We start from the raw sequence: 27,374 nt of genomic DNA on the forward strand, positions 1-27,374 counted from the left end.
GTTCTGGGCTCTCTCCTCGCCGACTGCTAGCTGATGTCCAGCGTGCTCATGTTGATGTGGAAGCAGATGTAGGAGAGGTACTCCTGCTGGGAGAGCCCTGGGATGTCACAGGTCACCTGCTGGCCACAGGGAGACACACACACACACACACACACACACACACACACACACGGAAAAGCGTCACACACAGCTGCAGCAGTGTTTGTGTTCTTTTCACAGCTAATTGTGTTTTGCTTATCTCGCAGACAGCAAGCAAGTTGTCCACAGTTTCATATTTGTCACTGCGTCCTGGCAAGTCGGTGGATGAATCTGCATGAGGCAGATGTCACGAAGGCTGGCCAGCAGATGGCTGACAGCACCCTCGCTTGCTCATACACCCACAGCCTCAAGAATTTACCGATTTCTCTGTTTCCTTTATTTTCCAGATTGAAGATTTCAGCTCTTTTGTAGCCCATTTGTGAATGAATTATTGTCTCCTGGATGAAACAGTGACGCTGAGTGTCGTCCCTCACGTCTGTCTTGCTGACGGCAGCAGTCGGGTCCAGATGACCGAACAAGGAGGCGAGCTCTTGTCTCAGTTTCTCTGAGCACTTCCTGTCTGACTGCAGCAGCAGGGCCTGATAGCTCACAGGTAACCCATACCTGGCGGGGAATATCATCATGAGTCTACTCACGCGTGGAGATGACACGGAAACAAATGATTAATCATCATGAAACGACATCAGCACTGACCTGAGGACTGATTCCACAAACACCCTCAGAGCTTTCAGGTGAATCCAGGCAACAAATACTTCATTGTAATTCACCTTCAGCCAGCGAACAAATGTCCCCTACAGAGGAGGCATGGACACGTATGACACACGCCTCACACTCAGGGAGAGACCACAGATCCCCAGCAGGACTCACATGTTGCTCTGTCTCATGAACGCTGAGCTGCTTCATCTCCTGCAGCTGCTTCTCCTCATCGTCAAAGCTGAAGTGGCGCACGGTGAACCTGTGTGGATCAGAGGCTACACTATGGTGATTGACAGACAACATGGCTGGGGCTTGATGGGCCCGTTTCTGCCTGTTCATCCCGCTTACTTGCTCTCCTGGGCTTTGGCCTGAAATTCACACACGGCTCGTTTGAAAAGCGTAACCGTAAAAATGCCTCCTTCTCTGTTCTCGTAGAGTTTCCTGATGGTCAAAAATTGAGAGAAAATTAGAGGGGATGCAGTGCTGCATGCGAGAATCAACCCAAACCATTAGCTTTGAGCTAACGATGCGCAATTGTCCTTTTCTGCGGTGAAATCTACCTTCTTGAGTGCACCTGCTTGTGAGTACTTAAAAGGCAAAATATTCTTTTTGAGTAAGTATCACAGTGAACAGCAGTAAATGATAAAATATCACAATGATCTGAATTAAATTAACAGGCTTTGTTTGTGTTCACTGATGGTAAATTCTTCCTCATGATAACTTCCTTCTTGTTCTGCTCGGTCTCCGTCCTTCAAAGCACCTTCTTTTTTGGTGTCAGGTTTCCCAGCTCAAGCTTTGACTCGGACAACAAGTGAATATGTTTGTCCCGTACAAGAAGACTTCTCTCTGAACAGCTCGAGCCACTCTTACTTTCTGCAGGTAATGGAACACTTGTTGTTAGTTAGCCCGACCTTTAGCCGCTGAGAGCAGCTCCTCGGAGCTTTGCTGGTGTTCTAGTAATCGGATCACGGTGATTGGCTTGTCTTACGGCCAGGAGTGCTGAAAGACAACTCACCTGCTCGAGCGTGGAACCACAAACTCTGAGAACGATTCGTAGGTCCTCTCCCACAGCAGGTAGTTCCCTCTGTTCCCACACGGATTCGCAGCAACACACATTAGAGTTGTGGTTATAATAACACCAGGAGTAAAGAGTTAAACCAACTGAAAACACTTGGAACTTGTTGTCTCTGACCTAGTGACCACTACCAGGAGAGTGGTGAGGTACTCTGAGACCACCAGGTCGTCCCTCCTCACTACCTCCATCAGACTGCGCGTCTGTAAATTCCCTCTGGAGAGACAAACTTCTTAGCTCAAGATGGACCGACAGCAGAACACAAACTGATCCGCTCCAGCTGATCCCAGACTCACTCACTCCAGTTTGTGTTCCAGGCTCTGCAGGCTGGTTCTCACGCTGTTGTACGCCGAAGCTCGCGATTTTAATTCCGTCTCCACCTGCAAAACCTCCTGACACACATGCAGGAATCAACAGACAAGAACCCATAAATAATAGAGAGAGGAAACGTCCTCATGAGCTCAAGACACCTTTTGTGAGTACCTGAAAGGAAATTCAGACAAATATACTCTGCAGGATCTATGCAGAGTATGGAAGTACTTTGTTTTGATGAGTGCTAATGCATGTGAATATACCATTATTATAGATGTTTGTTAGTTAGCATTAGTTATGATGCTAATTTCCATACCTTGTTGATCATGTTTACAAGGCTGGTCAGAGGCAGAGCTGTGGGATATTTGCCTTTGTCCCATTGAAACTTTGTCACAAAGGTCAGAAGGTCCACTGAGAAAGACACAGAGAGAGAGAGAGACAGAAAGACAGAGAGAGACACACACACACATACACACACACACACACACACACACACACACACACAGACAAAGTCGTAAGCCAGCGCAAAGATAAAACCTGAGAAACTGCAAACACACATCATTCCAGGCTGGAATCGGCATGTTATTCTGGAGGTGTGAGGGCAGCAACAGTGTCAGTAGCGCTCAGTCACACAGGGTTGCAGTTCAAACGTACCCCTCAGAGACTGGAGGTGCGTCTTCAGGGGACACTGACGAGCTCTCTGCCTCCTGCCGCGGCCTGATGGGGGCGAAGCTATCAGATACATGAGTTAGTTTCTTTTTCACTGCAATTTTTTTTTTCATTTCAATCCTCTGTGTGTGTGTGTGTGTGTGTGTGTGTGTGTGTGTGTGTGTGTGTGTGTGTGTGTGGTATGACTCACCTCCATTGGCGAAGGCCTTCTCCAGCACTTTGTCACTAGACTGCTCCATCACCTCCTTCATGCACTGACATGTTTTTTTAATCACACTGAGCAGTCAACAGGAAAAACATCATTATTACAGAATATTGATAGAAACTCAATCAGGCACTTCTTCTGTCATACAGAGCCTGGAAGTCTCTAATAAAATCATTCCTTGGTGATGAAAATTATTGGTTTGACTGGTACGAGTACGGTCAAGACTTCCCTTAAGATCTGGACACACGGGCTCGACCTTCCTGGACAGTATTTTGACGTCATACAGAAGCTTCAACGTGACCCTTAGAGGGTATTTTGCCTGCCAAGTACTCACAAATAGGAGTTTTCAGCTCCAGAAGAAGTTTTTTTTTTCACCTCTAGCATCTCTTCATTTTGACTCTGGAAAGCAGAAAGAGCCTGTCACATACAGTACTGTGTATTTAGCTCAAAGCTAATAGTGACTGACGGATAATGACAGCAAAATTCCCCTCAAAAAAACAAACAAACATCTTTTTTGCAAACTCTCGAGTGCATGGATCAGTAGGATCCACGTCTTCCCCCTCCAGCTGTCAGCTAAGGAGTCAACAAACACTTGGATTTTAGGTAGAAACAAACTTAAAGTTTGCAGCTACTGTCAACGGGCCTGGATGAGGGCAGCTGGTTGCGCTTTGCTCTACTGAAAACCAGCGCCATACTGGAAGTTTTTTTGGTCTGTTTGTTTGTTTTTTGCACAATTCAAAGTGTTTGTGGATTACTGAGCATACAGCTGGATAAACAGGACAGGGATTATACTGATGGAAACACAGTTTTGTTTTGTTTTTGTCTAGTTGCTGGAGCTGCTGTTAGCCGTGTTGCCATTAGCATCAAACTAAATATGTGTCTGGCTTTTTCTGAGCCCAGAGTGATTAAGAAATGATGCAGGAGGGGAAAAATATCAACAAGAGCTCGAGACACTTATTTGTGTGTTCTTGAAAAGGAATGAACACTTTTTTGGGTGAAGTACTACTTTAATGCCCTCCCTTGCACCTAAAATACACCAACAATGAATTTAAAATCAGGAGGGAAACCAAGCATCAGCTTCCTCTGACCATCAATTAATCATGGCGCCGACCGCACTCTGACTCACAGTCTTATTGAGGACAGGGCTGCACTCTAAGCCCCGAACATGCAGCGATCAATGAGACAAAAAGACAACACGCTCATTAGTGAAGTAGCCCACATAATCAGTTTGGTTCTCAATATGTGTTACCTTTCAGTCAGTGTGTCGAGCTCAGAGAGTTCATCCGACACGCTGAGCAGACTGTCCAGTATCCCCACCTGAGGTCAGAACAGGCCGTGACTGACGATGTTGTGGCATCGCTGAGAGATTACAGTGCTGTTTATGACTGGTTTTTAAGATTCCACCTGATCACATGACACGCTCACTGTGGTTTTTACTGTCGGGACCATTGCTGTTGTCGAGATGTGACGACAGGCAGGTGACACCGAGTGAAGTGGGTCAGACGGAAATTTTGCCTCAAACTGCAGAGAGCAACCTGAGCTTCCACCGCCTCACCAGAGAAGGACACCAAACACCATCAGCCTCCTCCAGTCCCCTCCACTGTACCCATTTAATACTTACAATTCTTCATGCTTTATGGTTCTCACAGCAGTCACCGGGTCAGAGCCTTTTACACACAGACTTTACTAAGTAACTAAACCCTTGTGGTGGTGTTCAAGGGGACAGAATCTAACACACATCCTCACCTACCTTGAGATCTGGGATGGAGAACTTGCAGCAGGAGACCAGGTTCGTTTTGGCAATGGTACGCTTTAGTTTCTCTACGCTGGTTAAACTGGGCTTGTCCAGCGGAACAGAAATCAACCACAAGTCTGTCATGACTTCCAGTGCTTCACATAAAGAGGTCCAGTCAAAATCCTCCCAACAAAAACAGTTTGGCACGGGATGGTCTGTCACCAGAGCAAACAAGCAAACGCAGCACATTCAGCTCAGCATCAAGATTAAACCTTCTATTTCACTGAGACTCTGTCAAATTTTGTTTCAGCCGTCAGTATTTTGTACATTTTTACATTTATTTTTGTTTCAATTTAAAGGAATTTAATGCTTTCAAATCCTCCCCGCCCCCTCAAAAAAACAGAAAAAAGAAAAAAAAGAAATGACTATCAACTGAACTAAAACAGAGAAAGACAAGAGCTTTTACAGCAGGAATTCTTACCGTCTGGTAATCGTCATGAGGCTCCTGTGTCAGTGCCGCAGCAGCTTCACATGAGACACACAGCCAGCCCACTGTCCTCTAGGATCTCAACGAGCTAATCTAACACTCTCCAGCGACTTCATTTGCAACTTTGCTGTCACAGAAACCCGTCAGTTTTAAAATCCTGATTCCTTTTAATGTGTTTTTGCTGTTCTTTTTTTTTTTTTTTGTTATACTGAATACGATTTGTGACACAGATGCATGTCGCAGTTCAGTGAAAGTATTTGAACACTGCACACAACCTTTTACACCTCTGAATATCAACCTAATTAACAGAACCTATTTAAAGATTAAATGGATGTGTGGAGTTGCTGCTTGGGCGGAGGAAGGTGTTCTGGTGCGCTTGAGTTTTGGGAGCCAAGTTGAGAATTATTCAGCAAAACAAAACAAAAAACAAAAACACAATCACTCAAAAGGGTGTTTATCACCTTCTCATAAGGAAATATATGTTGCTCAAAGAAATTAATCAAGATACAATAACATTCTTTAAAAACACTTTCAAAATTCCTCCTTTTTCTGTAATTTGAGAAGTTGAATTCACAGCATACCGTGAATTGCATTCAGCTCCAAAAAAGTACAATATGTCACTGTTATGTGCATTTATTTAGTCAGTTTTGTCTGTTTTTGCCTTTGAGATATATCAGGCAGGGAATGGCGACAGGTATTTAATACATACATGAATCATATATTCATGTACCTCTGATGTCATAACCTGTTAATATGCTTCTATATTTTAGCTCTCAACATGGTGAGCCTCCTGGTGAACTGTGAGTGTTGCACTGGCCAGACGATGCTGAAGCTGAAGACGCTGTTGTGACGTTGCATTACATTTATAGACTACCATACCTGCCAGTCATTAAACCGTCAATCAGTTCTTACAATGTCCCCGTGATTTTCTCCATCGGGGGTCAAGCTAAAGTGGGCAGGAACAGGCGATGGGACGGACTTTACAACGTACTAAGTGCGTTTTGACTGATTTTCGGTGTTTCCACACGGACATATTTCCGAAAGCTCACCAGCACTTCCTGTTTTTGCGCGGAGGCAACAACGTGGATTGGGCTCACCGGTGTAGTAACTGTGTAATGAGAGACCACGGAATCCATCATCTTTAAAAATGCAGATATCGAGTGTGAATGATGTGAAGATTTATAACCTGAGCCACGGAAAGTCTCTGCCGGAGGTAAGAAGGACTTAGCCTCATTTCGCTGGCTGAAATGTTGTTGGGTTGCTAAATAACTCGCTAGCTAGCAACGACAATCGTAGTCAGACGAACTCTCTTTAACTTCTTATAACTTAGTATTTTCTTGATTGTCAGTCTTATAAGTAAAATTGAACCTTATTTAACAGTCATTAAATCAGTAGTACCCCCCCACTCCCATGCCGGCTTTCAATATGCAGCTGTTAAACATGAACAACCTCTCACTCTGTCCCTCACAGTGGCTGTCAGACCGTAAGAAGAGGCAGCTGCAGAAGAAAGATGTTGGTGAGTCACCAGCCTCATATATATAAGTACACATGTAGATATATATAGATATGTTCACATATAGATATATAGATGCCTGCAGTTCTGCTGACACCTCTGTTCCTACTGTGTTTTCTTTCTTTGTTTAGACATCCAGCGCAGGATCGAGCTCATCCAGGACTTTGAGATGCCCACAGTGTGCTCCTCCATCAAAGTGTCCAAGGATGGCCAGTTCATCCTGGCAGCAGGTTAGGACAAGAGTCCATGATAATTTAGTTTTTTGTTTGAGCCTTTTATAAAGTGGCACTGAGTGGCCCTTAAGCGAAACTGCTGAGGATGTTATGAGTTTCTTTTATTTTCAGGTACTTACAAACCGAGGATCCGCTGTTATGACACCTACCAGCTCTCCCTCAAGTTTGAGCGCTGCCTGGATTCAGAGGGTAAATCCCCAAATAATCCCTCCTCGTGTAGGGCTTCTGCATTGTTGTTGTCTCTTTTTTGATGGCTTCCTTTTCTCTCCCTCCCCAAGTTGTGGCCTTTGACATCCTGTCTGATGACTACTCCAAGGTAAGTCTCATTGTTGGCTTTGGAAAATTTTGGCCTAATAGGTTTGTGGTTTGTAAAAGCTTTTGTTTCTTAAAATGTTCATTATGTACTGCAAGTCGGCACTTTTGAAATACAAATATGTAGCTGATGATGATGGGTCAGTGTTCACGTGAACAGCTGCTCTTCATTTCAATCCTGTGTGCGTGTGTGTGTGCGTGCGTGTTCAGCTGGTGTTTCTGCACTGTGACCGCTACGTAGAGTTCCACTCGCAGCACGGTCACTACTACAAGACTCGTATTCCAAAGTTCGGGCGGGCCTTTTCTTACCACTACCCCTCCTGTGACCTCTACTTTGTGGGGACGAGGTGAGTTCAGAGTTAAATGATTGACTTTCTCTTATTCAGACTTGTCTGAAATGCTTCCAGTTGCCAACAACATTGTCGCCGTTTGTCTTTCCATGTTCAGTTCAGAGGTTTATCGGTTGAATCTGGAACAAGGCCGCTTCCTCAACTCTCTTCAGACGGACGCTGTGTGAGTGTGACACACAAAGTTTTCCTTCTTAGACTTTTTTGTCATATCACATTTTCTGTGTTGGCTAACGTTTTTGCCGCTCCTTTCACTTGCCTTGTTAACCAGAGAGCACAACGCGTGTGACATCAACCCCGTCCATCATCTGTTTGCCACAGGAACATCTGAGGTAAGAGCCAACAGAGGCACCAGGTACTAGCGGCTAGAGCTGCAGCTACCAGATATTTCCACCATTGATTAATCAATAATTTCCTCTGTATTTAGATAGCACTTTGGTTTCCAGAGCCGAAAGTTTACAGTCCAGAACTCAAAGAACCATCAACGACTAAAACGCAGCAAATCCGTCTGTGTAGTCGCAGCAGATGTTTTATGGTTTTGCTTCAAAATGACTGAAAGTCCAATCCAGCATCAAAGTAGTTGGTGGTTAATTTTCATAAACCTTTTCATATTTGGTCACACGCCTCTTTTTTTCTTACCATTTATCATTTCAGCAATTTAAAACTGAAGTTGCTGTTTTGGTTGTTTTATTTTAAACTGTGCCTTTTTCAGTTTTGGGACTCCTAACATTTCCCTTCTTTAAGTTCCCTGCTGTTGTTTGGTGTGAAGCATCACACGCCAGCTGGTCTGATGAAAAACAAGCCTGGTGCACCGTTTCTCAGTGTTCAAGTTCAGATTTTTCAAACTGTTTCCTCTGCCAACAAGAAGGAAGGCCCACTGCAGTGTTTCATGGTTGTAAATTCAGTCCCCTGTTAATGATACAACCTCTCAGAAGTGTTTCTCCAGTTCTAAGTGTGTCAGTCGTGGTTTTCTGGTTGTTTGACATCGTTGCTGGGTTACCAGGGAAAGGTGGAATGCTGGGACCCTCGTGTCCGGAACCGGGTGGGTATTCTGGACTGTGCCCTGAGCTGCGTCACTGAAGACTCCGAGTAAGAACCAAACTGTCCCAGAGAGACTGACACGGCTCTTTCTGTTCTCTTCTCTGCTTTAAAAAAGAAAAAAGATACAAGTGTTCTCTCGACATGACAGTGATTTCATGCTGTTGTTGTTGTTTTTTTGTCTGCAGAGTTCAACGTTTGCCCTCAGTTAGCGTGCTGAAGTTTAACGGCTCCCTCTCCATGGCTGTAGGCACCAGCACAGGGCAGGTGAGACAGAACCGCGCACTCTGAGGCTCAAAGATGTGTCACTGTTTTCTCACGGCCGCTGACTGTCACGTCAGTCCAGTCAGTGTGAGAAACACGATATCACTGGCCGGCGGCTCTGTGTCCTCAACTTCCCTTCTGTTTGTTGGTGTCGTTGTAACCTGTCAGCTGCCCACATGGCGTGAAATCCCACGTCTTCTTCTTGCGTTACGTCATGTGATCTTCTCGAGGAAGTCACTGTCACCAAAACAGGCGAGGGTTTCACCAAAAAGGTCAAGAGCAGCTGGTGATCAATAAAACAGCCGTCATGCAAGGCTGTTCTAATAATCCTGGTGCAGAAAAATGCTCACAAGTAACTCCTTAATTGGGAATTTGAACTTCTCCGCTCAAAGCTCTCATAGCTTGAAATTATTGTCAGCGTTTTTCTCTCCTCTTTGTCTTGAAGGTGCTGCTGTACGACCTGCGCTCCAGCCAGCCGCTGCTAGTGAAAGACCACTTCTACAATCTGCCGATCAAGTCGCTTAACTTCCACGAGCAAATGGACCTGGTCGTGTCTGCAGACTCCAAGATCATTAAAATGTGGAATAAAGACAACGTAAGCCCGGCAGTCTCAAATGACAGAATAGAAATATGCCTGAGGTTTCGTCAGATTTGCACGTACAACATTACAACATTTCTTGTGTCCGACAAAGAAAACGGACCTGACTGATGTATGAGATGTCAGTAACCTCTTCTGTTGACCACAGGGGAAGGTGTTCTCCTCCCTGCAGCCTCAGGCCAACATCAACGACGTTTGCATCTATCCTCATTCAGGTGAGCGTTGCCTGACTGCCGTCTCTCTGCAGCAGGCATGGAGCCTCTGGTGGGGTGTGGGTGTTGTCCTTGTGCTCTGCCTGGATTTTGATTTAGTAGCGATCAATTTGTCCGTGTCTGTCACTCTGAGCACCTGGAGGACGCTATATTTTGATTGTTGACTCTTGTCACAACATCCTGCTATCAGCCATTTCTCTTCCACCTCCAGGTGGCGCCATATTACAGTAGAAATCACACACCATTTGATGTAGAAGTTGAGTTTCATCATTGTAAGTCCGTGGGTTTACACAGGAGCGCTGAACTGAAGTTAACAATTGGCTCTGATGTAAACCACTGTCAACTGTCATTTTATGAGACGCGTTGAGAAACGAGTCGTACGCTCGGGTGTGTGTGCGTGCGTGCGTGTGTGAGTGTGAGTGTAACAAAAAACAAGTTTAACCCAAATATGAGAACGGTTCATCAAAACAACTTCATTTCAGGCAGCTCAATCGGCCAGCAGTACAGCTGTCAGGAATGATGTTGATGGGATTTGTAGTTTTAGTGAAAAACGAAGCACATGTCAGTGTTGGGCCACTGGGGTGTGTGTGTGTGTGTGTGTGTGTCTGTGTTTGTGGCACTGGCACTGGTCGGCGCTGGTCGATCAAGCATGCTGAATCACCTGTGGAGCGTCAGTGAAGCGATCTGTGCCGCAGCAGAGAGCACACAGAAGGAACGTTCTCCTTCTCATTTTTCAGGTTCATCATCTGAGTGTTCTGATGACACCAGAACCGTTCGTTTCATCAGCTGGAGTGATATGAAAATGTCAGGCAACGGCTGTTACGTTTACATCCACGGTCCATTCCCTTTTTTGGTTGTCAACAGGTTGCTGCCAGCGGCTTCTGTGAGGGGTTGATCTCCCTTCACGTGGGGGGGGGGGGGCTGCTTTACCTGCAGCTGAAGTCTTTGCAGGACGTTCAAGTGAAACTCTTAGGTTCAGAAACAGTTGATGCAACAGAGTCCTCCTCAGAGAAAAAATTAAATTCTACCTTCCGCTGAATCCAAACCACTCCTGTCTCGTTGTTCAGGTGTAACAGGACCTTGAATGACACGCGACTGGAACTAAATTCACTTTACGTAAGAGGCAAGTTGGATTTCCCCCCTGCTGCCCTGTTTGACTCCTGTCTTGTGTCTTCTGCAGGCATGCTCTTCACCGCCAATGAAGATCCCAAGATGAACACGTTCTACATTCCTGTGAGTGTTTTTCCATAACTTAGTTGTGACTTGAGCTCTCAACAGAGGCGCAGCAAACACACCCACTTCCGGAGTGACTCTCACTCTGTGGAGCAATGAGATGCTGGTTATTACAGAGCAGATGTGTGATTCGGGTCATTTCTAGAGGACACGCAGCAGGTTTCTGTGTGTGCGTGCGTGTGTGTGTGTGTGTGTGCGCGCGCAGACTGGGATCTGCTTTTATGTAAAGTGTTAATCCCAGGTTCGGTGCTGAATATCAGCGCCTCTGTTCTGCTCTAGAGAGGCAGGTCAGGTCTGCAGTCGTTGATCCGCCTGCTTCTCGGCGTGCTGGAACACTCCGGTCTATCCAATTTCACAGTGCTAAGCATTAACTTGTCAATATTCCTTTGATAAGTTTGCTTTCCTTGATGAATCACAAGGCTGCACAATTGTGAGAAAACATCTCAAAGTGACTGAAGTGCTTTTTTATTTTAATTTTGACTCCTGGTTTTATTGAAAATCCCATTTAAAATGATAACGGTGGGATTTTGTTGGGGTTTTCTTAAATCTAGAAAGCCACGTGTAGATGGAACATCTCCGCAGCGCCACAGTGTTTCATTCAGAACAGTATTTGGGCGCACGGGTGGCCTCCAGCTCGTAGGGTAGTCGGCCATATTGCGATTTAGATCCGATGCACAGCCCTACTAAATGTTGTTTTGTTGATCCCCTCAAGCGTTGGCTGGATTTCCTGGGGTTCACCACTCATACAATACAATCACACAACAAACAAACACCATAGTTAGTTTATGAAATGAAGTCTTAACTTTACTTCAGACGTTTACTTTCTCTGATCTATCGAAGAGCCAGCGACGTCTGCTCAGTCCCGCTGAGGGCTCTACCGCTTCAGACTGAAACAGGACGCTACATTGGAGCAGAAGCAGACCAGAGACCGTCTGGCTGCTGTGAGTGAGGGGAAGTGGAGCATGAAACCCATTTACTATCTTCTTGTCCGTTTTATGACCATCCAAGAAAAAAACTTTTTGACAAAGCACCGTCACGTGTAGGTCTGTCCCCGGATAGCGAACTATTTATTTGAAAATCATCCATTTGCAAAATCAAATTATATCCATAAAGCCTGGAATAGAAGGAAACTTGCAACTCGTACATACTGGCACTGTGGATGGACCGCAGCAAGCTGCTTTCACTGCTAAGCTTTAGCGTGTTGTTTACATGGTATGAATTCTAAGTTACTTACATGGTACATTGCAACACTTCGTCGAGCCGACAACATCCAAGTCTATCTTCCCTCTGTTCTCTCCCCTTTCATTTTCTTGTCTCTCTCCCTCCCTCCTTCACTCTTGGAGTAATGTTCAGTATGTTGTATCACGACTACTCGTATCAGTGTGTTGGCACTGGAATGAGTTCCTTTGAAAATGTGTCTGATCAGTCCCGTCGGGGATGGGCTGTGTTCCATCCACTCATTCATAACACTATGGAAAAGTGCGTTTCATACTTGGATTCCAGAAAGTATTGAAAGGTGACCTGCACTCCAGCCCAATCCGGTGAAGTACTTCTGTGGTAGGAGCAGAATGTTGAAATGGTGAGGAACACATAGTGCGTCTTTGTAAATCTCTTAGTTCAGAGACCTTGGCGTCGACACCCACTGGTTTGACATCATTCTCTGGAAATCACGTGATCAACCTAAACAACCTGATCTTCGTGTCCTCTGATAACTTTTTTTTTTTTTTTTTTTAATCTGAAGATGGCCAGTGTGGTTCTAAGTACCAGGCTCCTCCTCAGCCTTCAGGTGAACTGTCAGCTCCGCCTCTGGTTTTCTGAGTTGATGAGTCTGACAGCTCAGATCGTAATCACGGCCCGGCGAGACGCTTTATCAGCTCACGTGAGACGACGGTGCACAGTGGAGTTAATTGACTTATGACTCAGTGTGTAACTTTGTGTGACGTCATTGTCTATGGGGACTAAACAAACTCAGGAGAACAAGCAGAAGGTGGGAGTGTAGAGGCAGCCTGCGTGATTCCCATCTAGCTAGCTGATTCAGACTCAGGCAAATGTCTCAGTAAAGAAGTTACACTCTGAAGTTGTTTGTTTGTTTGGCCTTTGAATTGTTGAGCCAGTAGAAGGAGAAGTAGCTGCAGCAACCGACATTCCCTCCAGGAAGTTGCATTCTTGTGATCGCATGAATTCACACCGGTTCAATCGATTAATGCCACAAAAGTTTGCAACTTTGAAAAAAATCCGGCAACCACGAAATACTCAAATTAAACTAAACTGTAAGATATTTGTGAGCGTTTGCGACTTTGTGAAACTTCCCCATTGTTCTCCAAATCTGTCGTGCACAACGATGCTCGTGGAGTTGGTGGGGAAAGTCACAAGGTCGTAACTAACGTCGATTGCAGGTAACTTGAATAATCCATCGATCTGTTCTTGTGTATCCCCACTGCATACGACTTGGTTTGATCCACTTTGTAAAATAACTCCTAACACTCTCATTTACACACAGCGAGTCTTTGTTCATGAGCTCGTCTAAGTGGCTTCATGTGGACATGAGAACCAGACCATGGATGCAGTTGTTATAACTCCACGTGATAGGACCGCGTTTCCCACAAACACCAGTTGTCACGCATGCGACGCATCCTCGAATCTCTGCAATTCAGAGAAAATACGGTAGAAAACACAGTCTATTCAATGTAATCGTGTACTTTTGACTGCTACGATCCCAAAAAGAGATCCTGGAATGAAACTGCTGTGTCGGCGGTTCTGTAATCACCTGTATAAACCAACACAAAGCCAAGAGGCACCAACTTTGCTGCTGGTGACCTTCGGCACTGTCGCACTAGCAGTTGTTGTCCCAGCAACCAAAACTTTTTCTTTTTTTTTTTTGCCAGTGTGGCTGCAAAATAAGTCCCATATTTCATTCAAAGCAGTCTTAAAAAGTCTTCACTTTAACCAGTTAAAGCCGGTTGGTTTGTGTTCAGGCTCTGGGCCCTGCACCTCGGTGGTGCTCCTTCCTTGATAACCTTACCGAGGAGCTGGAGGAGAGTCCGGAGAGCACCGTGTATGACGACTACAAGTTTGTCACACGAAAGGACCTGGAGAATCTGGGTAAGAGCTTTGTGGCTTCTTTTGTTTTTTTTTTTGTACACGTGGGAGAATAAAGTCAAGTCTGAAAGCAGAGATATGTCATCTTAACCAAGCAATGGATGGCTTCTCTCTCTCTCTGCTATTTGGAGACCTTTAAAAAGGTCACTGGTCATATAAAGAAACTCACTCCCAGACCTGCCAATTAAACTCCAAACTGTGAATTGACCTTTTCGCTGCCTGGAGGGTTCCCACAGGTGGTTAGACCATCTAAGTAGAGGCTTGGAGAACCACTGGAGCTTTAGGTAGGAAAAGTCGTTATGTGTGGTAGGAAGGAGGGGTGGGAAGTGGGGGGGGGGGGGGGGGGTTGGACACTGGAAAGGTTGAATGAACATTGGAATGCAGGCTCAGCAGTAAAGAGATCAAATGACAAGAAGCAGAGAGGTGGTTGGCTGCAGTGGAATAAAGGCGGAGGGGAGGGGGGGCAGGCGGGAGAACCATGGTGTTGATTTACAGGAGCTGCGTAATGTGGCCCTGTTATGTAACTGCGGGGCAGCCGGGGTGGACTGAGTGGAAGATCCTGGGAAGACCACTTTTACTCTGCATTCTCAGCGTCCCTTCCCATTCACGCATGCTTGCTTGCTCACAGGCTCTGACGCAACAGATGTCTTTTCTAAGAATGACTAATCTCAGGAGGGAGACACTTCTCCTGACTACCACAATTGTTTGCACACTACAATCCTGGTCAGCTACACAAATGCCCCTAGACACAATGAAATTAATCAGACATTTCAGTTCTGGAAAAGGAGATATAAAAGGAGTTAAAAAAAACAAAAACATTCCAACAACAAGTATTCTCAGGTAATTCCTGAAAATAAAGAAAAAAAACTAGACATTTACCAATGTACTTTTTGTAAATTCCTCACTTTGTGTTGTCCTCTGTTTTTATAAGGTTTGTCTCACCTGGTTGGATCGTCCCTCCTGAGAGCGTACATGCACGGCTTTTTCATGGACATCCGACTTTATCATAAGGTGCAGTGTCTCAAGCTCTGTGGGACAGATCTTGAATATTTGTCTGGATCTTAAAGTTTCATCTGGCCACTACCCAAGAGAAACAAGAATAAATGAATTTGACAGATTTGCTGTTTTGTGTATCCCAGGTGAAGAGCCTGGCAAATCCTTTTGCGTATGAGGAGTATCGCAAGGAGAAGATCCGGCAGAAGATCGAGGAGTCCAGGACCCAGAGAGTGCAAGCCAAGGTGAGAGCTTCAGACTGAATGACCTGATGCTTCCTGGTAGTTGCAGCTCAAGTCATCGGTGCGTACAACCGGGTGCTTGATTTTCTAACAGCGGGGCAACAGCGGAAATTTAAGCTCATTTTAGTGAGGACAGGGGCACCACAGGGCTACGTCATGAGCCCCCTGCTAGATAGATTACTTCACTCATCCCCGAAGGGAAATTATGTCATGGTAGCCCTCAACTGCACCGCCTCCTTCCTCTCCAACCACATCAGTAGGTTTATGGATGATCCCTGATGGTGGTCTGTCTGTAGACTACCAACCCTACGTTGGAGAGTCTCATGCATGCCCAGGGACCCTCAGGCAGCCAGAAACACTACCCCTAACACGCTGTCACTCACCGTCCAGCACCCTGGCAACTCCTGTGTCATATAAAAGAATGAAGGTGGACGGTTACAGTATCTTCAATGTAATGAGGGGCCTCCTTACTCTCTTATTCATTTAGAAACATTTTTTATGACACGTTGGCTGTGTTGTCACGTGTTCTACTCTCTTCGTGGAATGAAATTCGATTCTTGAACTTGTCCCTTATATTTAATCAACTGTACGTGTTGTCCTGACCGAGGCAGACGCTGCCTAAAGTGAACAAGGAGTTGGCTCTCAAGCTGATGGAGGAGGGTGACGATGAAGCAGAGCTGGCGTCTCGGAAAAAGAAGGGCAAGGTAGGAAATCAAAGATTGATCACTCAAAGTGGGAATTTGTCCCTCAGGTGTTTTTTCTGAAGGAAACCAAGAGTTTCAATTTGTTATCTCAACGTTTCAAACTCAAGGCTTTCCCAACCATCCTGGGTGATGACCGCTTCAAGATGATGTTTGAAAACCCCGACTACCAGGTGGACGAGCAGAGCGAGGAGTTCCGCCTGCTCAACCCCATCGTCTCCAAAGTGGGACAGAAGAGGAAGAAGAAGCTGCGTCTACTGGCCCAGCAAGCTGCCGCTGCTCAGCAGGCAAGTCTGTACAGGGCTGGAGGCAAAGCTCTGTCAGTTCTTTAGAAAAGTCTGTGTGAAGGACACCTAGCTGCGTATTTCCCAAAATGTCCCATAAGCCTAAAGCAAGTACCATAACTTAATAGTGGGTTTATACATTCATTTCCTCTATGGAAGTATTGTAAGTAAGTGTGAAATCGGTTTCTAGCATCCCATAATATCTCCAGACAGTTATCTTTCTATCTCTTGCTGACAGACCTCTGTAAACAGATTCTGTTGTACACACTAACTTTCCTAGACATTGTTTACGATCGAGGGGTAAAGCCTTCGCTTGTCACAAAGAAAAACATCACACCAGTGGTTGTTGCATTTCTGTCCAGGAGGCTGAAGAGGAGGAGGTGGAGGGGCGCGACAGCTCCGAGGAAGAAAGCTCAGATGATGATAAGAGCTGGGTGGAGGAGGTGAGAGAGCAGCGGCGGCTGCTGCGGCAGGAGGACCGAGACCGCCAACGGCAGCAGAGGAAGGATGCGAACCGCAGCACCATCCTGCTGGAGAGCCACCAGAATGGAGGAGAGAAAACCTCAAACATGGCCGAGGGCAAGAAGACAAGTCAGCCTCTGTTTTATCAGATTAAAACTGGAGAGGAGTTCCGCAGTTTTAATGACATGGCCCGCAAGCAGAAACTGCAGAAGTATGTCCTTGGAAATGTGTCAAACTGAACTGTTAAAAGACGAGACGGCATATTTGATCAGGTATTGAAGAGCGTGTGTGTTCTTTCAGAGCGTCTCTGGAGGAACGTCTGAAGTTAGAGGAACGCTCTGGGACCAGCAACGTGGCCGACACTGCAGTGGGCAGCAAACAGCTAACTTTTACTCTCAAAAAGGTAACTTGCTCATGTTGCACTGTCCCCCCGGCTTTTCCTCTTATACTCCTGTGCTGTACGAAGCCATGAAACCAGGACTTATGAGGTGTGTTTGGACTGCAGGATCTGGTTTGACTTGACCCGGGCTCACGCTGGCAACAACAGCCACCCATCTTGGTTCCCTCCAGGATGGCAGTTTATTTGCTGTTGTTTTGGTACATTCAGATGGTGGTCAAAAGCATCATATTACTCATGAATCCAGTCTGGACCATTGAGTGTTTCTGGTTACTTTGGAAGTCTCTACCTTGTAGTATTTACATATTTCCCCCTGAGACCTCCTAAAATGGCAGCTCCTGCGGTCTGAAACTGTAAAACTACAATATTTTGCTCTCGAGATACTCACTCATTTTGTAACTTTCATCAGACAATAGATTTGACAAACCACACAAAATGATGTTGCGTGTCACGAAAAACATGCTAACCTCAATATTACACACTCACTGAATAAATAGCAAAGAGGATACATACACAAGGATGACCTTAAATATCTGGAAAACTGGAGTGAAACTCTGGGAAACTCACAGTCGTTAGGAAACGTGCTCTGTGCTCCCGGGTTCAGGTGCGAAGCACAAAATCATTTAGAAAATGAGCTGGTCAGGGTTATTGACGCAAAGATGGTTCTCTCCTCCCTTTGCTCCCACCAGGCGTCTGACACAGGCAGCAGAACATTTCTTATATTCATCTCTTCTCCTTTGCAGTCGGCGCAGCAGCAGCAGCAGCAGCAGGCGGAGCGCGACCACCACGAGGAGAGGAGGAAGCTCCGGCGCTCAGCCGGACACCTGAGCAGCGGCCGAGGGAGGGGCTGGCGCGGTGGCAGAGGAAGAGGCCGGCGCTAGTCTGCCGCGCTCAGTGGCGCTGGATTCAGATGAGGCCTCACCTGAAGTCTTCAGACACACGAGAACACTGATTTTAAACTTAATCTGGAGACATTCTGCACAGGAGATGGAACGGCTGAGCCGACCCAGCTCCCGGGTGCCCGTGGCCACGTGCCGCAAAATTCAGAGAGCATTAAGAGCTGATACCTTAATGTTCATGGCAGCGTACACCTGGCGGCGATATCCAAAACTCTTTGATGTTCTCTGAATGCATTTTAACGTGGGTGGCGCCAGGAGGAATCAGAGCTGAAAGGACTTGCTCTGTCTCAGGCGGGGACTTGGGTTTCAGTTAATGAAGGGGTAAGAAGTGTGCGTGAATGTTGGAGTGTTTCTTATCTTCTTTGTGATACTGTACATTGTGAAGCCAAACTCTGTATCAGCAATACAAAGTGTTTATATTTAAGTGAGGAGATACGTTTTGACATCTTTTTACTGCTAAAAAAAAAAAGAAGTTTATACGAACCCGAGTGCTTAAAAGGCTCAACTTGTGCAAGTACTTGTACAACATAGAGCCTGCTCTTTCGCAGGAGTTAAGTTCCTACTTGCGTCAGTAGTGAAAGGAGGGGAGGAGGGAAATGTGGCTGAGGAATGTTTTTTTTTTTTTCTCTTTCCCCGCCAACAACTGCAGTTCTTGGAAATAGAGGGGCTGCCTGGGTGTTCCTCCCTTCCCCCAATATGCTACATGGTGTGAACCCGCTCTGGTCCAGCGTTGGCCTCTTTCAAATGTGAGGGAGGTGGATCTCGGCCAGTAACACTAGCCCCCGGGCTCATTGGAGCTCATTTCACCGTCTGTTAGCTTTTGTGACCGTATGAACAACAAACCATTGAGGAGGAATCCAGTAAATTAGCATGTTGGACATTAACATCACCCTGCATAAGCAACTTATGTAAATGTGTCTGCAGACGGAGGCAGGGAAGGGTGTGCTGGGTAACTTCTGTTCTCAGAGGAACCAGATCTCAACAAGGTCCGGTACAGACAAGGAAATTAAGCAAATTAATAGCTGACTGTAACTGCTGCCAGGAGCAAACCAGATGAAAACAAATGCTAGCTACATGCAAGTAGCATACAAATGTCCCGGAGAAGCGCGCGTGCACAGTCCCGCTGCAGCCTGGAGAAGCGTGGCTCTGGCGCCAGACACATGCCGAGTTGCATGTATGAGGAGGAACATGCGGAGTTTTGGGAAACAAATTTATGAGTTTATTTCTGAGAAGTTCCTAACAAATATCCTGGCTGTGTTTAAAGGTCAATTAAAAAAACAAAAAAAACAAAAACACAGTCCCTCAAAACCTCAGTGACTAACAGGGTTTATCTCATCTGTCAGCGGATACGGGGAAGGGCAGCTGATGAGACTCTCACTCTCCATAATTTGTGTCAAATTATTGCCATTATGAGAGTATTTAATAAGTCAAGTTGCATGAAAGTTTGTTTTTTTTCTAAACATGTTGAAACAAAACCAGTGATTTATGAGTCACTCTACTAAATATTTGCTTTTTTGTAGGCGGTCATGTTTGTCACACAACAGTTGCTCGCTAGTCTCTCCTGCTCCCAGCATGCAATAATTGAAATTGACATTTTTGGAATCTGGAAGTGTTTATTCTATATTCTTACACATTTAAAAAAAAAAAAAAAAGCTTAATAACACCTTGCAAATATGAGTTTCTTTTGGTATCCTTTCTATCACAGCCGCAGAAACTCAGGTATCAGATTTCCTTTCAGTTCCAGGGGATTTTTGCTGCCGTCTCTGGTCGTGCGTCCCCGTTTGGTAGAGGTGATCATCAGTGGAATTATCAGTCATTGCTTTGTCTTCAGAAAACGTCGGAGCCTTCCAACGCTTGGAAAGAAAGCGCACGGTTCCTCACACATGACAAACAATTCACTGAATATGTCATTCAATTCAACTTTTTTAAAAAATACAACGAAAACAAAACAAAGAACAAAAAAAAAAACCTAGCACAATACCTTGGTAGGATGAGCGGGAAGGTTTTCATCAGCCATTTGTTGAGAGACGGCCATGAGTAGGAAGGGCAGAGGGCCCCGAGACAAAGGTCCAGCCTAGTTTATGTGCCGATGCGTTGAGTCACCAGTGACACCGTCCAAAATGTAGAACAAATAAACATCATCTAGCAAAGTGTCATGTGGTGTGGGTTTTTTCTCTTGGTTCCAGGCAAATTGTTCCCTTTTTCCTGTCATGACGCTTCAGCTTCACCATGACAACTGGCAATCAGGCCACAGGAAGTGGGTCAGCCAGCGCTGGCACAGAGTCAGATAACAAATGGGGTTTCTATGAAGGGAAAGGAAGCGATATTTAGTACCGCGCCACATAAACATTTATGAGCACCACAACATGCCTCGTGCTGTGGCGTCGCTGCCTTGTGGAAGTTATCAAGGCACGTTTTCACTTGTTTGCAGGATTGTAACTTGGTTCGTGGTTGGAAAGTTTCATTTCTAAATGCCGACAGAGCAGCAAGCGGAGCTGTGTCCCAATTCCATACAGTCGACTTCCGGTTCTGCCAAACAGCGTAACTCAAACGTGGAGGAGGTCTTGCAACGTTTGACGCGTCATCAGGCGCTACATGTTTTTTTTTCTTATCTAATTCTGAATAAAAGATGTTTAGTCTTTCATAAGATACATTTGTACCCTTTTAGTTACACGCTGTTTCCTCTGTTGTGGTTTTGAGTGAATTAGCGTAAATTCAAATGCTACATGCTAGCACAGACTTGGATTTAAACGCCAATATGATCATGCTAGCATGATACAGTTTAACAGGTAGCCTGTTTACAATTCTAATTTAGCAAGGGTTAGCGTTAGCATGCTGACATTTAAAAACAAATTCTTTACTTAGTTATTCCTAGAAAACGGGTCAAAAAAAGTGATAAAATGAATAGCATGCAAGCATATAAATAGTAAGCTAACATATTCCAACCGCTATGATGCTAATTCCATTAGTTCGGGTGGCATTTGGTTGTGAAAGCAAATTTTTTTACTTTAATCTGGACCCTGAAAACCTACACCACATCCAAGTATTTTATTGTTTATTAAGTAGTTTTTTTGTTTGTTTGTTTTTTTTACAGCTTGAGGAATGTTGAACGAATACCGAATGGTTGTCTTTCAACGCAGCCAGAAACTGTGTAGCAAAGTAATTCATTTGGAGCGGTGGCGGTTTGTCCGCTTGCTTTGATACAATATTCACTTTATTTTAGCTTTGTTGTTGCTCTCCTCCACCCCCCGAGGGAAACATGTGGCTCTGTTCCACTTGGTTCACTTGCTAGTCACGAAATGTTGTTTGGTGCTGAGTAGGTTGTGTACGGTGGGTTGTCGGACATTTAAAGTGAGCTGAGCAGCATTTAAAAAAATAAAATAACATAAACAAATGCAGAAATTCACTAGAAAGCCCCGAAAAGCTGAGAGGAGCTGGGATCACGACAACGAGGAACACCTCAAATTATCCGCTATCATTTCATTCTTTTTTTTTCTTCTTTTTTTTTTTAAAGGTAAAGGTAACGTGGATTGGTTTTCATGATGAAATGTAAAGTGTCATTGATTTGCTGGTGCGTGTCAAAGGTCGAACCGTCCCCCAGGAGGAGGAAAGAACATCGGCTGAGTTTGAACTCAAATATCCTGATCCCAGATCAGTTTCCGTACAGTCACGAGGAACCTGAAATATCATGAAATATAAAAGTATTTATTTCTGGTCCTGGAAATGTTTTTCGAAAAACAAAAAAAGCAACAACAAAAAACGTTTGTGATAAACTGAGGAAAATCTCTAATTTTGGTTTATGCTAATACATGTGTTTTTGTTTTTGTTTTGTTTTTTACAAGGGGGGGGGGTGTCTTTTTTTGGAATCAGCCCACATAAATTGTCAATAACTGTAGCTAAGTATGCACTCATAAAATTGGTCTAATCTGACATTTCTGAAAAATGAGCAGTTATGAAATGTTACCTCAGACGTGTAGAAGAAGTCTTGGAACTTCGCTGGTCGATAAGAGCCTGAATCCTTCTCCAGGCATCGAGGGGGGATGCCTTTCATCCCAAATTTGTCGGAAGGGTAACCCCTGCTTTCAACGTATGGTTTAAACGTGTTGCTGTTTTTGGGTGAGCGACTGTCTGTTTCCCTTATTTACACTTTATTTTGGAACAAGTTATGCAAAAGAGGAAATATTTGCGATGCCTGCAGGGTCCCCAGACTATTTTTATATTTAGAGGTTTAAGGCTGAGGGCGAAGTGAATAAACTGTCATACTTGAGCAGATCTAGAGCGTTCCTCTTGTTGTCAGGCGCTGGCTGGGTACCACGTATTTTGAACCCTTTTGTTCCTAAAAAATTCCCAGTAATTAGGAGAAGAAGAATGCTCCATCAAATCTCCCTTGACTTTTTTCCCCCCTCAGCCACTTGCAAAACCCTTTCTAGTGTTTCTGCACGGGCGCTCATATGAATATGGATGTCATTCAGTGTATTTTACAGCTCAAACCACAGTGCTGGTGAATTACTGAGCGTCTGGCTGCATAAAGAAGACTTGAAACGTACCGGACGACGCGCCTGAAGGCGTGCAAACTCTCATTTTCGGGCAGTTTTTTTGTTGTGTCTTGTTTTTCATTTTGTTAAAGTAAATGCTGTTAGCCATCAGTCGCCATTAGCTCCTCCAGACAAGAAACACTCGTTCTGCATTCTAGAGTCACAAATGAGGGCTGCAGGAGGGAAAGGTCACTTATTTGCTTGTTCTTGAGAGGCAAACAGCAGGTTTTTGGGTTGAGTGTTGCTTTCATTTATTCGCCTTGTTCCGTGGGTAAACCGCTTACCTGAACATATCACATAATAGAGTTCCCCAGGGATGAAAAGCAGGCAGGTTTTAGTCATTTGGGAAACTGTGACTCATTTCCACATTTACAGGAATATTAGGGCCTCAACTACTTTGCCATCTTCCTCTGTGAATATGGAGGCTTCGCAGCCTCCGCTGCAGTGCCGGGGCGGCTCTACCGTCTACCTCGAGGACATCGGGCTCTCTAAACTCGGTCAGGTTAGCTGAGGACACAATTCCATCACATTCCTTTGCCTGCCAACTTGTTCCAACTCTGTAGGTGAGACAGGCTTGTTCTTTTTCTCCTACTTCTGTCATGCAAAGTTCTTACAGGGCAAAGCCTTCACTTCAATCTGTGTCTTTTATCTCCAAAAGGATCAAAGGAGTAAAATGTGCTGATGCAGGCTGTTCACCAAGCTTCAGGCCAACCCAGGAAAGTACAAAAGATGTCCCAGTGAAAATGCCATCTTTTTTTTTTTTCTTTTTTGCCTCAGTCACCGCACTGCTGAGCAAACTAACTCAACCTTGAAAGAAGAAGGAATGATGAGTCAGCAGAGGGCCAAATTAAACAACTGTCCCTCTCATCAGGCAAGCGAGGCAGCTGCACGGTCAAAGCCTAAATATAAGGGCAGTTTTTATACCATTCAGGCTGCAGCCAGGCTTGATTTAAAAGGTTAACATGCAAATATACATCTTGCATTGCACTGATTTGTACAATGTGGCATTTTTCACACAGTGGGGAACAATTCAGAGCGCTTAACAGTTTACCTGCAAGTAGATGAGAAGACAAATAGGCTGTAAACTGCTTGTTCATCCCAGCAAAACGACTGGAAAAGTCCCTTTGTATCTCCTGCAGCCTGGAGTCGCAACTCCTGATTGCAGGAGGTGTCCTCGCTATTTCTCTGCCCCACCGTGACCCCTGGGACTTTTGCCCCTCTACCCCAGCTCTCTCTTTTGCCTCCCATGATCCCCTTAGACCTTCTGGCCTCACCCCTTAAATATATCCTGTTGAAAATGCAGACATCCAAGTTGTAACCCACCAACGGCACACGATCCAAAAAACCTCCCCCTTGCACAACTCCTAGAGTTCCGTACATCCAAAAGCAGCGCAAACGTCCGACATTTTCAACTGTTTGAATATGTCGTCGCCAAAAAAAAACAAACCAAAAAAAAAAAAAAGATTTTTTTTTTTAAATGAATCAATCCATCATTTTGTCTATGAAAGGTAAGAAATAATGAAAATTCATTCTCCAGAGTTAAGGGTCGTGAGTCGGTAAGTTTCTCCCATCCGACGGTTAAAAAACTGTTGAGTTTCCAGTCTTGTCCAAGGAAAAGAATATTCTTATGGATGAGCAAAAACCTTTGTGTTTTGGGCATTTTAGTCCAAATAGTTAGCTAAAATAGTAGCTGTCAATCCTTTCAGCTTCTGTGTCCGAACATCCAGCCAGTAATCTCCGCCGTGTCCTGCTGCCTGTGCAAACGTGACGGTGTGTCAAAAACACTGATGTGACACGGATACGTCAGGACCTCCACGTCACCTTTCAACAACAAATACTCACAAGAGACTCACCCCTGAATTTTGGTCTATTGCACTGCACCATGCCATGCATTGGAGGAACGCAAAGACCTTTTGTTTATCTGTTATATCACTGATGCTCTGGGAACGTTAGCAGAAGTAATGTAACGTGTGCAAGGGCCTCTGACAGCCGTTGACACTGCAGGAATGTTTGAGCGTTTCTGACCTTCAGATTGAAGAACGAAACCTACGGGGGCAGAGTGATTTCCGCGCGTTATCACCCTAACAAGAGAGCGCAGATGTTCGCCAAGGCCAGAGGACCAAACTTATATTATAAAATTACCCAACATAGTGATGTGTGACCGCACAGATTCTTCACGTCTCTGCTGGAGGGACTAACACTCTACAAATAGAGGGTTGTTTTGTTTTTGTTGTTGTTTTTTTGTTCTCATTTGGTGTTTTGATGAGGAGGGAGACAAGACATGATGGCTCAAAATATCCCACAGTCAGGAAAGGGAAGCTGTTGACTGGGAAGTCGGTAACATATGATTCACTTCCTCGTTACACTCATCAGAGCCCCTCATGCCCAATGGATGGACGCATTGTCTTCCTCTTCTCCGCTCCGTTATTTACCTTTAACTGGTAAAACTGCTACTGACGCCATCGTGTATTTCCAGAAACAGCAGTCAGTCATGCACATTTAAAGAAAGTGGCCCTCGATGCGGGTCGGCTCCAAAACATGATGGGAGCAACGACAGACTGGAGTGGAGCATATGAAACGGTTACCATGGAGACTCTACAGTTAGGTGCTTTTTGGGGTGGGGGTGGGGGGGGGGGGTTGGACAACACTTTTCACTTGTTGATGGTGAACAGGACGCACCTGGAAAAACACCAGGCGGGCGAATTCTTGTGCCTATCATCTTCTTGGACGGATGCTGTGAGCAGTTCCACGGCGCCAGCGGCTCTGGGAGGCTGCAGCTACTCCAGCACCGTGGTGCTTTGACCTAAATTCTTATGCTAACATTCTCACTCTGGCTTGAGCCACCAAAGGGATTTGTTGTTGTTGTTGTACAAGGCACCTGTGTTATAATAGCTCATAAACAATGTCTCTGGTCTAGTGACGTGTTACCATGAGCTATGAGAGTGAGCCAGCAAATCCTCTGCAGCCATTTCTGTCCAGAGAGTGAGGACACACTTCCACAAATACGTCACTGAGATATCAAGAGGGCAGGCGCAGTACCACATCAACCTTGAATGAACCGACTATACATGAGCCAAGCCAAGCCAAGGCAAGCCAAAGCCAAGGCTCGTGAGAGCAAACCTCCAACCTGGAAAGTCTCATTCTTGATGAATGCGCTGCATCTCCCTCCACTTTTACAGCGGCCTGTACTGACGCGACGTCTCAATTCAAGTATTTCAAGTTAATTATCAACAACGCACTTTCGTCCTGTTGCTGGCTGTGACTGTTTGGGGCAAAGCTGTGTGACACTCGCCACATCTATGTCAGTCTATTCAGTCACAGGTGATAAAGGTAGAGAGTTAACGCCGCGGGAGCCATCTGCTCCGAGCGGATGTGCCCAGGCAGACGAGCATTAAAGACCCCAGTTGTGGTAAGTCGCTGTCTGGGCCGCTGTAAAGGCACATTGAGGTCAAGCCCCCGATTTGCTAATCTCAAATGGAATGTCACACCTGCAGCTACTTGGAGGTTCAAATGAGTCACTCAGAATGAATGAATGAATGAATGAGTCAAACAGTAGCAGGTGTTACAACACGTTAATAGTGAGAGCATGTAAGGTCCCAGTGGAAACATTAGAGTGTGTCTTTCGCTTCTGTTTTCACGATGCGGCAGCAAACTTTGGGATGCATCACAAAATCCCACCTCAGCAAGTCAGTAGAACTCTCCCCCACGTTTGCCGGGCTGATTATTTTTTTCTTGGCCAAAACTCCCTTTAAAAAAAAGCACGACTTTACAGCAGCAGTGTCAGGCAGGCTGATGGTGCTCACGAACTGAGAGTCCCTGCAGTAAAATACGATTCTGCAAACATTTGATGCCAAATAAAAGCGGTGCAGCACTGCCAAGTTTGGATCCCAGAATCTGAGTTTTGGGAATTTGCCTCCATGTTGACATGAGACATGGATGTGCAGAGCCGGATAGTTGAAACTGTGTGCGGCATTTGGTGAGTAGCAGCTGACAAAGAAGTGAAAAGAATTACAAAGATGCAGTAATACTGATGGTACACAGGCACCAACACGCATACACTGAACTGTATCTGGTGGGAGGCCAATAACAATCATCATCCTTGTCTTTTGTGCGGCCTTGCAAATGTGGGAGTCGGGCCACAATGGTCCACAGTAACGGCAACAGAAAGTCCACACAGAGCAAGATAGACATTACAAGACAGGGAGACGGGGAAAAAGAGAGGCGAGAAAAAAAAAAACCAGACAAAGGAGCGTAGCCGGAGAGGAGAGAGAGGAGAGACAATCTATCTGGGGTTCGATATGTAATATGTTTTTAGTGTTTTGTGATCTTGTGATTTTGAACCAGCTGATAAACATCTGTTGAAAATGAATTAAGCCCCGAGTATGAGACCACTTCCGGCCTGACAGGCACGGGTCTGCATAGGAGGTGCAGCCCGCAGCAAGTTTAGATTCAGGGCAGAACTATAAGGAAATCTGCGACGCATCAGAGTGACTGCAGATTAGTTTTACCCCTACCCGCTTCTTAACTTTTTGACCCGCTCAGAAACGGCTGTGCTTTTTACATTTTTGATAATTAAACAACTTGGAAAAAGTGACTTCACTAAATAATTCTGCAGGAGTTTTTTTTAAATTTTTTTTTACATTTTTTTTTTTTAAATGGAAACCCTGCTGTGCGGGGAATAGATTGCCATCTTGACCTGGAAAAGATATTAAATTAACGACCACAGATATTTGGTCCTCGTGAAACCCTACAGTTTCTTGTTAGTGTCCTGGAACTTATGCCCCTGCAATGTTTCCA

The 27,374-nt window shown here is 45.1% G+C and overlaps 2 protein-coding genes and 1 long non-coding RNA gene across 3 annotated transcripts; 1 reads left to right on the top strand and 2 right to left on the bottom strand.

The window, feature by feature from the left end:
- On the bottom strand, positions 1-5,115 carry LOC147246849 (V-type proton ATPase subunit C 1-B-like). The gene is made up of 12 exons (XM_086182564.1): positions 4,744-5,115; positions 4,243-4,310; positions 2,979-3,064; positions 2,436-2,530; positions 2,108-2,199; positions 1,928-2,023; positions 1,751-1,819; positions 1,084-1,176; positions 907-994; positions 733-830; positions 513-642; positions 1-119 (listed from the first exon to the last, which is right to left on the bottom strand). Exons 1-12 carry the CDS (start codon positions 4,975-4,977, stop codon positions 27-29), a joined length of 1,242 nt encoding a protein of 413 aa, XP_086038690.1. The 5' UTR covers positions 4,978-5,115; the 3' UTR covers positions 1-26.
- Positions 5,116-6,245: 1,130 nt separating this feature from the next.
- Positions 6,246-20,207, top strand: nol10 (nucleolar protein 10). Its single transcript, XM_086182992.1, has 21 exons — positions 6,246-6,428; positions 6,686-6,731; positions 6,860-6,958; positions 7,073-7,150; positions 7,240-7,277; positions 7,484-7,620; positions 7,721-7,786; positions 7,892-7,952; positions 8,624-8,709; positions 8,847-8,925; positions 9,368-9,517; positions 9,669-9,735; positions 10,913-10,965; positions 13,941-14,067; positions 14,996-15,075; positions 15,204-15,302; positions 15,911-16,003; positions 16,111-16,287; positions 16,647-16,957; positions 17,047-17,149; positions 17,887-20,207. Exons 1-21 carry the CDS (start codon positions 6,363-6,365, stop codon positions 18,022-18,024), a joined length of 2,154 nt encoding a protein of 717 aa, XP_086039118.1. The 5' UTR covers positions 6,246-6,362; the 3' UTR covers positions 18,025-20,207.
- LOC147246851 (uncharacterized) lies at positions 19,525-20,768 on the bottom strand. The gene is made up of 3 exons (XR_015109820.1): positions 20,703-20,768; positions 20,024-20,345; positions 19,525-19,895 (listed from the first exon to the last, which is right to left on the bottom strand). It is a non-coding gene; the product is annotated as an uncharacterized LOC147246851 (long non-coding RNA).
- Between the last annotated feature and the right edge of the window lie 6,606 nt (positions 20,769-27,374).

Source organism: Aulostomus chinensis, chromosome 17, assembly GCF_037954235.1.
Source record: "Aulostomus chinensis isolate RoL2024-O1b breed Wild chromosome 17, RoL_Achi_v1.0, whole genome shotgun sequence".
NCBI lineage: Eukaryota > Metazoa > Chordata > Actinopteri > Syngnathiformes > Aulostomidae > Aulostomus > Aulostomus chinensis.

Excerpts from the sequence above, each read along its gene's own strand:
- LOC147246849 (XM_086182564.1), bottom strand. The coding sequence starts at position 4,977 with ATGTGCTGCGTTTGCTTGTTTGCTCTGGTGACAGACCATCCCGTGCCA. Across the intron at positions 2,531-2,978 it reads GAAGGCCTTCGCCAATGGAG|TGGACCTTCTGACCTTTGTG; the intron begins GTGAGTCATACC and ends TGTCTTTCTCAG. Across the intron at positions 1,820-1,927 it reads CTCCTGGTAGTGGTCACTAG|AGGGAACTACCTGCTGTGGG; the intron begins GTCAGAGACAAC and ends GTGTGGGAACAG.
- nol10 (XM_086182992.1), top strand. The coding sequence starts at position 6,363 with ATGCAGATATCGAGTGTGAATGATGTGAAGATTTATAACCTGAGCCAC. Across the intron at positions 14,068-14,995 it reads AAAGGACCTGGAGAATCTGG|GTTTGTCTCACCTGGTTGGA; the intron begins GTAAGAGCTTTG and ends TGTTTTTATAAG. Across the intron at positions 15,303-15,910 it reads CCCAGAGAGTGCAAGCCAAG|ACGCTGCCTAAAGTGAACAA; the intron begins GTGAGAGCTTCA and ends TGACCGAGGCAG.